Source organism: Mustela putorius, unplaced genomic scaffold, assembly GCF_011764305.1.
Source record: "Mustela putorius furo isolate JIRA1106 unplaced genomic scaffold, ASM1176430v1.1 tig00000578_pilon_pilon_pilon, whole genome shotgun sequence".
Taxonomy (NCBI): domain Eukaryota; kingdom Metazoa; phylum Chordata; class Mammalia; order Carnivora; family Mustelidae; genus Mustela; species Mustela putorius.
Window position 1 is genome coordinate 4,158,712 of NW_025421422.1, and position 16,278 is coordinate 4,174,989.

The following is a 16,278-nucleotide window of genomic DNA, read 5'->3' on the forward strand; positions in this document are numbered from 1 at the left end:
AATCAGGGATCCTCATCACCCCCTATTCCTCTGACAGACAGACAGACAGACAGACAACCCCGACCCAAGATTCTACCGTCCTTGCATTCCTACAAACATTTACAGGCACAACGTTAGGCCAGGTGTGGCAAGGCACATGAAGAAAACATCAGCATGCTCATGGAGACTATGCTCCAGAGAGGAGATGCACATCTAAGCCAGCAAGTGGGCACAAAGCAGAGAAAGTGACAGCCCAAATCTGGCAGAGGGACCATGGAGGGCGGGGAGGCAAAGGTGATTATCTGCACCCAGAGGACAAGGGAGAACTTCCCAGAGCAAGCAAGCAGCATCTAAGCTGGGCCTTGGGAAATGAGAAGGATTTTTTTTTTGATGGAAAAAATGGTACATTATGGAGCATAAAAATGGGTCGAGAACCAAAAAAAGGGGCCAGGATTGCACTGGGTGGTGGGAAACAGATATGGAGGGAGAGAACACTGGAATGGTGAAAATAAAGGCCACCACTTGACAAGACCTGCTCTGTGCTGGCTGCTGGGTGCGAATGCCCCACAGGCTAGTTCTTTTTCATTAATAACTATTTAAAAGGGAGATAGTATTCTCCCCATTTTACAGAGGAGGAAATGATCAGTAAGGGGCAGGAATTTTGCTAAGGTCACAGGGCTAAGGAGGCCACTGAGGCAGGATTTAAACCAAAGCTTGTGCTGCAGACCTACTCAATGACCCACAGTAACCATGTGCTCTCCTGCTCCCTCTGCTTGGCCTGCTGATCCCAGCTCTGACCTCATCTACTCCAGGAAGTCTTCCCAGCTCCCAACCCTGACCAGGCAGGGTGTGCACTTGGGCTCCCCCAATCACGGCAACTGTCGAACTGAATCAAAAGTACCTTCAGATCAGTGGGTGCTGCCCATGGGGGCAGAAGAAAGGTTGGGTCACTGAAGGGCACAAGGAATCTTTCTGGGAGGGGTAGAAATGTTCATTACCTTGACTATGATGACAGTACCCTGGGTGCATACTAATGTCAACACCAGCCAAATTGTATACTTTCAGTATGTGCAGTTGGACTGTCTTTCAATCATGCCCCCATCAAGTTATATGAAAAGGAAGGGCCTGCCTTCTCTGTCTCCCCTCCTAGCCTATAGGTCTGCAGAGGCAGTCTGGGCCTTGCTCACCATGGCATTCCCAGTCCCTGGATGAGCATTTGGCATGGAGCAGACTCTCCATCTACATGCTGGTTGGACAAAGCATCGATGCGGGTAAAGAAGGACCAGATCCCACCAAGTTCTCTGAAGGACCTTGAATGCCAAAGTCAAGAGTGGGGACTTAATTTTGTAGGTAGCAGAAGCCGTGGGAGATGTCAGGGCAGAGACTACCAGGCCCAGCTCTATCTTCCACCCTTCAAGCTTGGCTCAGGTCCTACTTGCTCTGTGAGGCTTTCTGGACATTCTCTGCCCATCAAACTTCTGTTCTGCCGATCTCGATAAGAAACCATTTCGCCCTGTTCTCTGCCTGTTCCATGTTCCACTTACATGAGTCTTGTCTTCCCCAAGAGCTCATTCACTCATTGTGGCTCAAGACTTTATTTCCTTTGGGTTTTCAATAGCACTAATTGTGAGCTGTGTGCACAGTAGCTACTCAATAAACATTAGCTCCACCTATCACCCTGCAAAGGCAACATGGTGGCTGTCCCTTTGCTAGAGATCTCCTTGTCTTAAGTTGGGACTAACGAGACAAATAGAGTACAGATCTCTTCCACAAGACCGCTCCTTCATCAGGCAGCTGTCTCCCTCAGCTCATCTTTTTCCCACCTTATTCCCCATTCGAACCTTCTGCCACTGTCACTGCTACCATCACTGTCACTGAGTGCTTACAATGTTCTAGTTATGTGGTTAAGTATGTGTGAGATTTAACACAAAGTTTGTGCTCCAACTGAATGATACTGCTTCCACCCCAAGGAAGTGGTGGTTGGGTAGGACTCGGGCTCTCAGGACTCTGGGATGGTATACTTGGGTCCGCCTGCCAGCTTCATCCTCTCCCATTGTTCTCATGGCTACTGATTATTCCCCCTTCAATACCCAGTCTGGGGTCCCTCCCCTCCTTCATGAAGCCTTCCCTAGCTGCACATGCCCTCCCACCAGCCTCAGGGCATCCCTGCCCCTTAGACCCCATTCAGTCTGGATCAGTGCCCTGGGCTCTGCATTCAAGTAGCCACTTCTAACACCACCTTGATCACACCGTAGAGAAACTACTGGTCTGCTTTTCTCTTCACTGCTGGTCTTCTCATAGACTCCTCAAAGGCAGGAACCATGTCTTTTTTCTCTGTAGCTCCAGGATCTGGCACAAGGGCTGGCTGGAGTCCTTGACTCATTTACTGAATGTTTCCTGAAAGAAAAGCACCTGGCACCCGGGAAACCAGAATGAAGAGAAGGGACCAGGATCCTGTTCTTGTGGAGCCCACACCCTAGCAACCCGGGTATTAAGTACACAGGGAAGGACTGAGGTGGAAAATCAGAGTTTCTGTGTTAATGGAACTGTTCCCTATCTGTGCTGGCAAATACAGTAGGCACTCACCACATGGACTATTTTAATTCAAATTAACTAAAATTAAATATAAAATATAGCTCCTTCAAATGTCTACAACTCAAATGTGTAACCCCTATTTGTGGCGAATGACTACTGCACGAGGTGGCTACCAGGCTGAGCAGAACAGATCTGGATTTTCTGATAAATACCTTCTCACATAAAAAGGTAATAAAAGAAAAAGAAACGGCAGGCTTATAGCAGAAAGGTTAAGGGTATGAGATCCAGAGTCAGTCTAGCTGGCTTCCCATTCCTGCTCCCTTAATTTCCTAGTTCTGTGACCTTGAACTTTCAGTTTCCTCATCTGTAAAGTGGGGACAATCAAAATACCTCCTCACGGGGCTTAAAGAGATAATCCAGGTGAAGTGTTTAGAAAGATTTGGCCCAGAGCAAGTGCTCTATAAACATTAAGTCCTATTATCAGAGAGGAGTTAGGAAGTAATAAGAAGCCATCCAGAGAGCAGGAAACCCAACACCAAGCTCTTGTTTCCCACGACTTTACTCAAGCCCCCCTAGAAAATACTTCCTCCCACCTTGCTCAAGTAAGCTCATATTCTTGGGAAAACAGTAAATGGGTGTGGGGACTCCGGTCCCCACGTCTGTCTCCTTCAGCAGTCTGGCACCTCTCCGTAGCCCTAATCTTACCCTGCAGCTGGTAATCAGCACGCTCACAGCCTCCTTATTTTTCAGTCTCCCAAGCCCTGCAGAGTCGGTATGTGGCAGGTGGCGCTTCGTGGCCTGGTGCGATAAAAGACAGCCTGACCTCTGAAACTGGTGTTCCCCCCTGAAGTGTGGATAGCAGGTGAGATAGCTCTGAAACAAGGCCTATTTGAAACCTGAACGCTTCCCGCAGGGTCAAATCCCCAAACCCGGCTTTGGGCTGGATCCTTTTCTAGGCCAGCTCAGGTTGAGCCACAACTGCCATCAGACTCTGATTCAAAATGAAATGCTTTGGGGGCAAGGTATGGGGTGGCAACATGGAAAATAGGACTCAAATTCAAGCTGCTGCTCTCAGAAAGGAAACTTCTGCACTGGGTGTGGGAGGACCTAGTAGTGTCCCAGCTTCTGAATTGCTGACTGTGGCCCTCGGGTCATTCTTGGAACAGATAAAGGAGGAATTTGCTTTTTGCTTCTGAAATTGCAAGAACGATAGTATCAGGCTGAACGGCCTCAAGGTCCCGGCTCACCAGCGCTGGGGAAGTCCTCAGTTTTCCTGTCTTCAGGTCCGTGTGGGTGATCTGAAGTTGGTCCAAGGGCAGAGCTGGCATTGTGCTGCGTGACCCTCCTGAAAGGAATATGGATGGGAAGAAGAGAGCAGACACATAGGCTCCTGGTGGAAGGGGCCTGCCCTGGAACTGATCCCAGAGCCAGGAGAGAAGCTTCACCCTCTGGTCTCAGGAGGCTCCTGACTTGAGCCCTGAAGACCCAGAGCCTGCACCTACAGTCCAGATGGTGCTGACTTTGCCTAAAGCAAGAGCTCTCAGCTGAGGAGGAAAACACTCACCAGGTGACTCCTGAAATACTCCCGCCCTCTTTGTAAGTACTGGCTAAGGGGACCTAGGTTATTTTTATTATGGCTCCAGCTCTGTACCCTACTTGGCCTGTGAACTCTGTGAAGACAATGCCTGGTCTCTCCTCTTATTATCTTTTCTGTGACCAGCACAGGCCTGGTGCAGAGTCGGCCTCATCAAATGTTTGATGAATGACTGAATATAAGGACATTTTTCTTAAAATTCTAAGCAGATCTGCAGTCTTTTCAGGGATGGAGGAATGGGCTTTTCCTCACTTTTTTTTTTTTTAAGATTTTATTTATTTATTTGACAGAGAGATAGAGAGCACAAGTAGGCAGAGCGGCAGGCAGAGGGAGAGGGAGAAGCCGACTCTCCACTGAGCAAGAAGCCCAATGTGGGGCTTGATCCCAGGACCCTGGGATCACGACCTGAGCCGAAGGCAGCTGCTTAATCGACTGAGCCACGCAGGTGCCCCGCCATTCCTCACTTGTAGGGGGTTTTAAGATTTTACAACCTCCCTAGGCTTCAGGGAAGAAGGATGTGAATGAACAGAAGGACCAGAGAGGATGACAGAATTCACAGAAAACAGCCAGTGTGAGCTCTTTTCTGCAGAGGCCCAAAAGCACCTCCAAGCCAGTGAGTGGTAGATGCCACATCTCTCGTCTTCCCATCCAATGTTCTTTCCACAATGCTACTTCGCCTGCCCCACAGAAAGGGACACACATACTGGCTGGATCACAGAGTGAAAGTGAATCAGGCCCCTTAAAACACATGCCATATGAGGCCAGCACAAAGACATACTGAGGCTGGAATGAGGAAACCATCCGTCACCTCCTGAGAACCTCACAGATGAGCTGAGGAGGCACGGTCAGCCACTGAGTTATGGGATGTCCCATATCTCGGATATCAGGCCAGGCCCTGGTGTTATGAAGACAGAGCGATAGTGCAGGGTTTCTGCCCCACAGGAATTTACAACCCAATAATTATGATAATGGCAGTAGTAGCAACACACTTCTAACATGTGCTAGTACTGTCCCTAGGGCTTTTCTCAGCATTAACCTGCTATGCATGTATTAGTGCTCAGAAAAACTCTAAGGTTAGGTCTATTTTTATCTTCATTTTATCAGTGAGGAAATAAGAGATGCGGAGAAGATAAGAAACTTGCCCTCGGACTTAGGGACTTAGTTCGTAGTTGGTGAAGCTCGCCGGCTCTTAACCATTTGCTGTATTGAGTCTAGTGTACTTGAGCTTGTAGGGAGTGCTGCTGTCAGGAAAATGTTTCTGGGGAGCCTAAATGATCAGGAGAGCCTGCCTTGAGTCTTGGTAGTGGAGGGTAGCCAGGAAGGAGGGTGCTGCAAGCAGAGGACAGAGCAGGAGCAAAGGTAAGGAAGTTGGAAGCAGCTTGGTACAAAAGGAACCTTAGTTCATGGGCTTTTTAAAAGACTGTGAAGATATCCATTCTAGAAGGATGTAAAAGAGACAGGACCACTATGTCTAATCCTCAATGCCAACTCTAGGATCTCCGCGGGTCAGCCACAAGGTCCCTGTACATGTGAGGTAGCCTGCCAAAAATTATAAGGTATGAGGTAATGAATGGGACTGGGGTGACTTTTCACCTTTCAGCTTTCCAGAACATAGGTAATCTGTGCACATATTGCACAGATGTTAGTTTGAATCAAGTTATGATTGTACTAGCATATCACAACAACCTAGCTACAGACAACAAGGATTATTGATGCTCAGAGGTCCAAAGAGGGACAGACACGTTAGTGACCAAGTTGAAATTGAAGCCCAGCCTGTCTGCTTTGGCACCTGGATCTCTTGTGCTCAACAGACTAAAAATACTTCTTTCCTAACCACCCAGTGATGCTGGGAGGGCAGCTGGGAACACCAGAGGGTCTGCTCACCAGTCCAGAAGTCTAAATGACTCATGGGTCCAGTTCTTTCCATGTTCACCTGCCAAAGAGGGTTGTGGGAGTGTCCAGTGAAGGGACCTAGGTTGGGGAAAGAGCCATAGTAGGTGGTGCCTCTTCAACCTTTTAACTTCCAGGCCCCAGAGGCCAGGCTTAGACAGGTAGACACAGCACCTGATTTCAGAAGAAATCCACTCCTACAAGCCAGTGCTTGTAAAGGCGGTTCCGACTCAGGCGGGCATGATGGTTAAAAGAGAGCTTTATAGTTCTTCAGTCTGGATTCACATCCCAGCTCCACCTTTTCCTACCCATCTTTGAGACCTGGAGACAGTTCCTTAAACTCTCTAAGCCTTGCTTTCCTCATCTATAAAACTGAGACTTGAGAAGTAATCAATGCTAAGTGTTCAACACAGTAGTTGGCACATAATAAGCACTCAATAAAGTTTACTTGTGATTTCAAGTCCCAACCATAGGCAGAACACTTTGGACTTCCTCATTTACTCAGCAAAGGCTGACTGAATACATTCTGGGTCTTGGGCATGTAAATGACTGTCATTCAGTGTGATCAGAGCTGTAACAGGGAATTTTCAAAGCAAGCACAATAGAGAAAGGGAGGAAGTCTCTGAGAAGGTGACCCACAACCTGATTGTTGAAGGATAGGAGGAAAAGATGGGGAGGAAGGGCATTCAAAGCAAAGAGCAAGTGGGAACACAGGCTCAGAACCAGTGGCTTTGAAGGAAGAGGGAGACATCTGGTATGGCTGAAAACACAAGGTCAGGTAGGGGGGATGATAGAACTTGAGAGGGGAGGTTGGATAGGAAAGATGAAGCCATTTTAAAAAGAACATCCAGTGTGATGCTAAAGATTTTGGTCTTTCATCTAAAGGCAATGAGGAGTCATTTAAGTAGAAAAGAGATATAATCAGAAAGAAAAGACAACAACCCAGTGGCAGAGACACTGCCTATGAACCACTGGAGAGCAAAGACCATGTTAATAATTTCACTCAGCCATTCAAAAAGTTTTTTGAGCACCTACTATGTGCCAGGCACTGAAGCCTGGAGAATACCAAAGTGGGCAAATTACAGATTTGGTCCTGCCGTTCACAGAGCTTACAGTCTTTATGGGAAAGACAGATATGAATCAAAAAGAGTACCATGGTGTATGCTATGTAGATCAGGCACATGGGGCTGTGACAGCATTTAACAGAACAGATTTGAGGGAGGGAGCATGTCAAGCAAGGAAGATCCGAGTTTTCATCTAAAGTACAGGTAGAAATTAGGCAAAGATGAGACTCTAAGTTCCAAAAGGTAAAGGACACTGATCACGATGACATCTATGTCCACCACTGCATCTTTCATGCCAAGCAGGGCAGCAGAAGCCTAAAACTTAGAAAAGGGCTTTCTTTAGAAGGCGAGCTTGGTGCAAACAAGGATGCCTGGGAGCATTTCCAGGGCCATTGCTGCCTCACTTTCTCTAACTGTCATCACCTTTCTGGTCTCAATTCAATATTAATTTCCTCAAAGGCCTTCCCAGACTCCCCAGTCTAAAGTATTCACTCCGCAGTTATTGTCATATCTTTAATTATATTGTGCCTTTATTTGTCGTTAACGGTCTCCTCCCACTGGACTGTATGCTCCATGAAGGAGGGTACATTATCTGTCTGGCTGTTTGTATCCCCAGTGCCTAGATCTGTGGCTGACACGTAGGAGGCGATGGACCTGCATTTGTTGAACGAATGAATGAACACCAAGGAAACAGAAACCCGGAGTGCCGGTAGGAGGATTGTGACTCGTCCAAGGTCACTCTGGGGTTGAACCTCGAACCCGAGACTCCCAGCTCTAGCGGCCTGGCCTCAGGTGCGACTAACAGTCCCTCTGGCATCATCAGTCTCGGCCCCGCCAAGCAGGCGAGGAGGATCGTGGCCGCCGGGGGCATGGCTGCGGCTCGTCCCAGGCCCGATGCCACCTATTCGGCAGGGCCCAGCCGCGCACTCACCTCGGCGGCTCCACTACCGGCGCTGTGCCGCCGCCACCGCCGCCGCCGCCGCCGCCGCTGCCGCGGTCCACGGTGACAGCTCCCAGTGTGCTGGCACTTCCGGGGTCAAACGGCGATTCCGCAGGCGCAGACAGGAAGCCCCGACCGGCCCCGCCCCCGGTGCTAACAGCCGCCGGGAAGCCGGGCCCATGGCCACGCCCCCAGCCTAAAGACTTCGCCCCCACCAGGAACAGGCAGGACGGTAACCACGCCCCCTTCCCTATCCTTTCTTTCAAGAGATTCCACCTCTTGGAAAACGCAAGTATTGTACCTGGTCTCTCAGAATCTCAGACTTCCATCTCCTTACTAACCTTCTCAATCATCGTTTTACACATTTCATCCAAAAGAGTAGTTTTAATAAGCCAGAAGCATGAACATGATGTTGAGCAAAAAAAAAAAAAAGGAAAATAGTACAGACTGCAATTTTGTTTACAGGAATTTCTAGAACCGGCAAGACTAGTGAGCGGTGATGGGATTCGAATGGTGGTTACCTCTGGGGCTGGTGACTGGAAGTGGCCACAAGTGAGACTGGGACATTGCATGTCTTCATCTTTGGGTAGCTACATAAATGTGTTCAACTTGGAAAAGTCATCAAATTGTACACCTATGAGCTGTGCACATTGGTGTGTGTATGCAATACAAATAGGTTTTGTTTTTGTTTTTTGTTTGTTTTAAATCAAGAAGGCTGTGCTATAGCTATCTTTTTTTTTTTTTTTTTAAGATTTTATTCATTTGACAGACACAGAAAAAGAGAGCACAAGTAGGGGGAGTGGCACATAGAGGGAGAAGCAGGCTCTAGGCTCAGCTGTGGAGGCTGAGCCCCCATGTGGTATAGCTATCTTAAAAGCAAAATGCAAATTTTCCACAGAATGTCTTAGGTGGTATAAGTATAAGGTTGGTATTCCCAAGTCCCGCTGCGCATCGGAATCATCACAGAAAGCTAGTTAAAAATACACAACCCTGGCTTTCTCTCTGTGCCTAGCACACAGTAAGGATTCAAAAACCACCACTGCCAGGGTACTGGAGTAGCTCAGTTGGTTAACTGTCTGCCTTCTGGTCAGGTCATAATCTTGGGGTCCTGGGATTGGGCCCATGTTGCACACCCTACTCAGTGAAGAGTCTGCTTCTCCCTCTCCCTCTGCCTCTCCCCCTACTCGTGTGTGTGTGTGTTGCATGTGTGCACACGCACTGTCTCTCTTTCTCTCCCTCTCTCAAATAAATAAATAAAATCTTAAAAAAAAAAAAAAAAGAAAGAAAAGAAAAGAAACCCAGAAGGGTACCTGGGTGACTCAGTTGATTAAGCATCTGCCTTCTTCTCAGGTCATGATCCCCAGGGTCCTGGCCCAGTGGAGAGCCTGCTTCTCCCTCTCCCTCTGCCTGCTGCTCCCCTTGCTTGTGCTCTATCAAATAAATAAATAAAATCTTTTAATAAAAAGAGAGAGAGAGAATTACAAGGGATGCCTGGCTGGCTCAGTTGGTAGAGCATGTGACTCTTGATCTTGGTTGTAAGTTTGAGGCCCATGTTGGGTGTAAAGATTACTTAAAAATAAAATAAAATAAAAAAAAGAATTGTAAGTGATAAAAACTATTGTACCATTTTATAGAGGGGTTTAGAGATTAAAACAGGGTCACAATGCTTATAAATTGATGGACTGGGGATTTTAACCCAGCTTTGTCTAGCTCCAGAGCTTGCTCTCATAAGCTCTGTACCAAGGACTTGCCCAGGCTCCATGAAACAAGTTTGGGGGTCTCCAGTCCAGGAAGAATTCTGTGACCAAATGCTGCAGACTGAGTCCAAATGATGAGGGAGCAGGAGGCTGGCTGAGGACAAAGCAAGAGCTGGCGCCTTGCAACCCCCCCCCCTTCATCCGCTCCCCTCCATAGGTGTAGCATTGCTCAGGCACCCCTGACTGCCATAAAATGATAAATAGTTAACTTGCTGAGATCACAATCCTGCACGATAGGAGTCTCCCTTGGTTTGCAAATGTCCTTGAGATTACAACAAAGAAGTTACCTTATCAATAGCCCAATTTCCAAAGACACAGAACTCAGTTCCTCAAGCCCTAATGTCACCTTCCCCTCCATGAAAAACCGAAGGAGGTGGAGGTAGAAGGAAAAGTAAATAAAGTTAAATTTCATCTAAACCTAAATCTCATTAACAAGGATGCTTGATAGCAGGAATGTAACATTCCACCAGACTTCCAATTGTCTTTACTTGATAGCAACTAAGCCTTCAATATCCTGATAGTATTCTTTGCCCCAATAGCCCTTCTGAACACCCCTTTGTCCTCACTTACCCAACTCCTGTGTATATAACCAACCACTCCTAACAACCCGGGGCAGCCGCATCTCTGCCTGCCCACGGGCCCTGTCCCCGTGCTTTAATAAACCACCATTTTGCACCAATGACGTCTTAAGAATTCTTTCTTTAGTCGTCGGCTCCGAACTTCCTCACCCCACCGAACCTGACTTAGGTTCTGGGACTTCATCACAAAGAGTGGGTGTGTCCCTTAATTGCTGTCATTTTTCAAACAAGGCTGACCATCTAATAAATGGAAATGACACCAGACTGACCCAGGAACTCAGGAAGTTTCTAGTAGAAGGGCCTGCGTCACTGTCCATCTTACCTCTTAGGAACTAAACTCCTAGCTTCTTCTGTCTACCTTACTTTTTAGAAACAAACTAACAAACTGCCAGGACAGAAAAAGAAACATTTGAGGAAGATGCCTGCAGTGATGAATCAGAAAGTGCCAAAAGTGACCAACAGTTACCTCAGCCTCCTTATAATGTTGAAATCCCCTTCTGAGTATTCATCCCAAGCCTTAATCAAAGGACCACCCCTGGGGATAAAAATATATGTTTATAAAAAATAAAAAATTAAAAAAAAAAATAACCCCTGGGGATAAAAATATATGTTTATAAAAAATAAAAAATTAAAAAAAAAATTAAAAAAAAAAAATTAAAAAAAAAAAAAAAAAAAAAAAAAAAACAAAGGACCCTACTTTCCCTTGTTTGGAGAGTCACAGTTTTGGAAGTTGTTCCCTATAATCTCCTTATTTGTACAAATACAGATGACGTGTATGACAACTCCTTTTGATGTAGTCTCTGATTTGTAACTCGCCAAGGAGTAGACCCACTTCGGTCTGGTAACAGAAGGGGCAGAAAAAGTTGCCAGAAACACCATGTTTTTTTCCCTCTGGCACCACACACATTGGACACACAGGAAATATAATCTGTATCTTGGTGATTGGTTGGAAGGAAATCATGAATAGCAGTCTGTGGCGCAGAGAAAACTTAAAATAAGACTTCTGGCAAAAATGTATGGGTGAGTTTCATCTTTACTTATGGGTATTAATATCAACAAGCTAAATAACAGACCTGTAAAAGGACAAATCAGCCAATAAGACAACTAACTTCTCCAAAGGCGTCTGTTTCTTCAGTTGTTAAAAGGGGTCATTAATACCTACTTCATCATCATCAAGAAGTTTAATGAGACAATACAGACAATTCCGGGCACAGGATAGATGCTCAAGAAATGTATAGGAGAGGAAGGAAGAAAGGAGACTCCCTATCAGGTGGAGTGTTAACCCTTATGTTTCCTTTATCTCTGTTTTCTTTTCTTTGCCAGAAGAGATTAATAAGGAATGTGAACTTTCAAGGGAGACATCTTTGTCTAAACCTACATGTGTCCAATTGAAATTAAACTAGAAAGTCATTGTAACAGAAGAAGCCTTAAGCCATACATTAGTCACAATACCGAGGAATCTGGGGGCTTCGATTCTCTAGATTAAAAGAAAAACAACAGGATGCCTGGGTAGCTCAGTCTTGGGCGTCTGCCTTTGGCTCCTGTTGCAATCCAGCAGTGATCCTGGCCTCCTGGGATGGAGCCTTGCTTCTGCTCTCTGCTCTGTGGGAAGCCTGCTTCTCCCTTCCCCCTCCCCCCTGCTTGTACTCCCTCTCTCAATGTCTCCCTCTGTCAAATAAATAAATGAAATCTTAAAGAAAAAAAAAAAAAAACAGGTAGCTTACTTTAAGAGCAAATATTTGGGTTGACAATGAAGGCAAATCACCTGTGTTGCCCATAACCAATCAAGTCTTGGGATAACTTGGAAGAAAACCTGTTAGTAGTTGGAGCTGGAAAATTGGCATAGGCATATCTGGGCCTGAATCCCCCTGACCCAGGTGCTCAGAGCCACCTAAAATGAATTAGTATCATCTTAATGCTTCACTCTTCCAGCAAGTATGTGTCTATGGAGAACCCATAGTTGGGTTAGCTGTTGTGTGGCCCACCCAAAGTTCATTTCCTCTGTTCACCTTCCCATTAACAGCAACTTGATTACTCCTCAGGGAATCATTCCTTCCACTTCAGTCCACATGGAGTAGAACTGATTCCTTACCCAGGGTTGAGGGATAAGAAATTGTGCCTGTTATGTCTTACTGTGCAACAAATCACCCCAAAACTCTGTGACTTAAGACAATAATAGTCATGGGGTACCTGGCTGGCTAGGTCAGAAGAAAACGTGACTCGCTCTCAGGGTTGTGAGTTTGAGCCCTAAGGAAATTGAGAAAACAATTCTTTTTACAATAACATCAAAAAGAATAAAATACAGCGGTACCTGGGTGGCTCAGTTGGTTAAGCATCCAACTCTGGATTTTGTCTCAGGTAATGATCTCAAGGTTGTGAGATCTAGCCCTGTGTCAGGCTCATGCTGGGCATGGTGGCTGCTTAAGATTCTCTCTCTCCTTGGGGCACCTGGGTGGTGCAGTCAGTTAAGTGTCTGACTCTTGATTTTGGCCCAGGTCACGATCTCAAGGTTCTGGGTTCAAGCCAGAACCTGTGTCAAGCTCCAACTCAGTGGGGAGTTTTCTTGAAACTTTCTCTCTCCCTCTTCTTCTGCTCCTCTCCCACTTGCATGTGCGTTCTCTCTCTCTTTCAGATAAATAAATAAATAAAATCTTAAAAAGAAAAAGCAGCAGCAGCAGCAACACCTGTATGACCCAGCCTGGGAAGTCACATGGTATCACTTCAGCTGTATTTCTATTGGTCACATAGGCCAGCCTTGGTTTAGGGCATGAATATCGGAAGACAAGGTTGCTGTGGGCCAATTCAGAAGCTGGCCATCACATCCATCTCAGATGAGTCTGGCCAATTGTCATTTTCCAAACCTGCAGACATAGTGATTGGCTCAAGAATGGATATGTAATCCACGCCTCTCCAATGATACTAATTCTGGGATCTTTGTTGGAGCCAAAGTGATAGAAAACTCTCTTTCTGTTGAGATTGATGACAGTAAGAAAGAGCTAAGCCTAGAGCTGGCTACTACCTGGAACTTAAGAATGAAACTGCTACAAAGGAAGCAGAGCTGGGAAAAGAAATGGCAAGTGGGGAGTGGGGTGGAGGGAGATGAAAGAGCCTGATGATGTCATTTGATCCCTGGATCCAGGTGCACCTGGATGCAGGTGCACCTGAACCCAGATTCCCCAGACTTTGTTCATTCCTGCTTTCCCTAAGCCATTTTGAGTTGGGTTTCCATTCTACACAATTTCTAGATGCAGAGTCCTTCTTGTGTCTAGTTCATTAGCTTTTTCTGAAGATTATGATTGGCACCCTCTGGGACAAGAAGGAGAGGTTGCTTGTTAACTTTCAAGCTTGCAAGTTGCTAGCTTTACAAGTCACGGCATAGTAATGAGATCCAGCTTGTGGATTGACCAGGTACACTTTGGGTATGTGCCATCTGGTGTCCTTTAAGTAGACCAAGTGTGTTCAGGAGTAAAGCTGGTTAAGAAAATGTGGGAAATAGCTTGATGGTGGAGCCTGAAGACCTGATTTGGGCCGCCTACTCGCTAGGCAACTTTGGACAAGATGTTCAGCTTTTCTGACTCTCCATTTCCTTATCTACATAATAGAAATAGTAATACTTATTCAACCCACTATGTCCATGCAGCAAACATTCATTGAGGACCTAGGATGTCCCAGGTACTGTCAACAAAGCAACAAAAAACTCAGTTCTAGTTTTCAAGGTTTCCACAGTCTCCTCAGAAGTATGAATAAGACATGGAGCATGTGGCTAGTTCAGTCAGTAGACCGTGTGACTCTTGACCTTGGGTTATGAGTTAGAGCTCCACATTGGATGTAAAGATTACTTAAAAATAAAATCTTTTTTAAAAAGTATGATTAAAACATGAAATGTAATGTGTTTTGAGGTAAATGTACATAATGTGAGATATATACATGGTTATTTTGAGGTCACAAAGGAGAAAGTGTCTCAGATGGTGGGATCTGCTTGGACTTTCTGAAAAGGATGCTATTTAATCTGAATTCTCAGGGAGTGTGGGAATTTACAGGTTGGACGAGGATAACAGGCAAAGAGCACAGCCTGGGAAAGGACTTAGAGGTATAAAAAAGAATGGACTAGTAAGAAATTGCAAGCAGACCTGTATAGCTTGAATCTCAGGGTTTGTGGGTATCATAAGGAAAGACCAGATTATAAAGGGCTCTGTGGACCATGCTGAGGAGTTTGGACCTCCTCCTGTTGATGGTGGTGAAGGCCCTGAAGGGTCTGAATAGAATTGAGGAATTTCACAAATGTATTTTATTTTATTTATTAATTTACTTATTTGATATAGAGAAAACCAGAGAGCACAAGCAGGGGGGATGGTAGTAGGAGAGGGAGAAGCAGACTCCCCACTGAGCAGGGAGCCTGATACAGGGCTCCTCGATTCTAGGACCCGGGATCATGACTTGAAACATAGGCAGATGCTTCACCAACTTAGCCAGGCACCCCCACAAATGTATTTTAGAAAGGCCATTCTAGCAGCTTTGAAAGTGCAGAGAATGAATGGTAGCAAGAACAGACATAGGCTTGTATTGCCACTATCCGTTGCTACAGAACACGTGACTCCAAATCTTCATGGCTTCCAATGACATATTATTTCTTGTGATTTTGTGAATTGACTAGGCTCAGTTCTTCTGCTTCACGTGCTGTTGGCTAAGGTTATCATTTGGTTACATTCAGCTGGGTGTTCACTCGAAGGTGGAACATCCAAGAAGTTTCACTCCTATGTCTGACTGGGGTGGCTGGAGCAGCTGGTGGCTGGCTGGGCCTTTCTGGCAACATAGCCTCTCATTCTTCACTAGTCTAGCCCAGCGGTTTTCAAGCAGGGGTGATTTTTCTCCCACAGGGGATGCATGGTAATGCCTTGAAACACTTTGGTTGTCACAAGTGGAGCATCTAGAAGGCAGAGGCCAAAGGGGCTGCTAACCCTCTGACATTGCATCAGATAGCCCATCATAGAAGAACCACCACAAAGAACCGTTCGGCCCAAAACGTCAATAGCGCCAAGGCTGAGAGACCTTAGTCTTAGCCCAAGCTTCTTTACGTGGTGACTGGACCTCTAGATGGTAATAGTGGGAGTTGCCAGATCTTCTGAGGCCTGGATTCTGAAACTCATGAATTATTTCCTCCACGTTCTAATGGTCAAAGCAAGCTTCAAGGCCAGCTCTGATTCAAGGAGATTGGAATGAGCCCTCCTCCCCCATCCATGGGCAACCACTAATCTACTTCCTGCCTCTACTGATTTGGGGTAGCCATTTTTTTTTTCCAGGCAATCTACCACCGCCAGGGAGACTACACAATGAGAGAGATTCACGTGGGAGGTGATAGTGGTTGGAGCTCAGGCAGTAGCAGTTTCCCCAGGAGAAAATGAAACAATAGCAGTGAAATCTCTTTGCAAAGTGTTACATAAAAATACTAATTTCATAATCCATGCTGTCCCCAGCCAGGAACTGCTGTCCCCAGCAGCTTTCTGCTAAGCTGGGCTTTCTCTCAACAGGCCTCTGCACTGTGCCTGTCCAATCCCCCTGCCCTCTGTTGAGTTGATCAAAGCATCAAAGCTTCTGCTGACTCGAGAAGAATCTAGAGAATGATCGCTGCAGTGAAAAGTCTCAAATCATCCCCCAGGGCCCCTAATAACAAAACATCTGCTTGTCATTCTCCTCTCCCCCTCTGGGTTTTAGTGAGAAAACAGTGTTAAATGATGATAATGATAAACAACTTAGAAACTAAGCCTCCTGGCTTCCAAGAAGGGAGGACTAATTTGAAGGCCACTAATTATCCACTCATGATCATTTACAAATAGTTGTTGTCTTGCCTTCTGTTGCTGGTCTGTGAACGGTAGTTGAAAAGATGGGGGAAAAAAATGTTTGATTTAGCCCATTTTTGAAAGAAGAGGTTAGAGAATCCCCA

General features: G+C 46.0%; 1 protein-coding gene across 12 annotated transcripts in view; it reads right to left on the minus strand.

The window, feature by feature from the left end:
- ASCC2 (activating signal cointegrator 1 complex subunit 2) overlaps positions 1-8,114 on the minus strand; it is a 41,179-nt gene extending 33,065 nt beyond the window's left edge. For 7 of the 12 annotated variants that reach the window (XM_045081524.1, XM_045081522.1, XM_045081521.1 and 4 more), the window contains exons 1-3: positions 7,994-8,079; positions 5,993-6,079; positions 3,762-3,859 (exon numbers count right to left, since the gene is read on the minus strand). In XM_045081524.1, the coding sequence (XP_044937459.1) occupies positions 3,762-3,859; positions 5,993-6,035 (141 nt within the window). In that variant the 5' untranslated portion in view covers positions 6,036-6,079; positions 7,994-8,079. Of the gene's footprint in view, positions 1-1,166; positions 2,191-2,218; positions 2,392-3,761; positions 3,860-5,992; positions 6,080-7,993 lie in introns of those variants that run through there. The other 5 variants (XM_045081523.1, XM_045081517.1, XM_045081526.1 and 2 more) reach the window with 4 other exon arrangements.
- Positions 8,115-16,278: the final 8,164 nt, after the last annotated feature.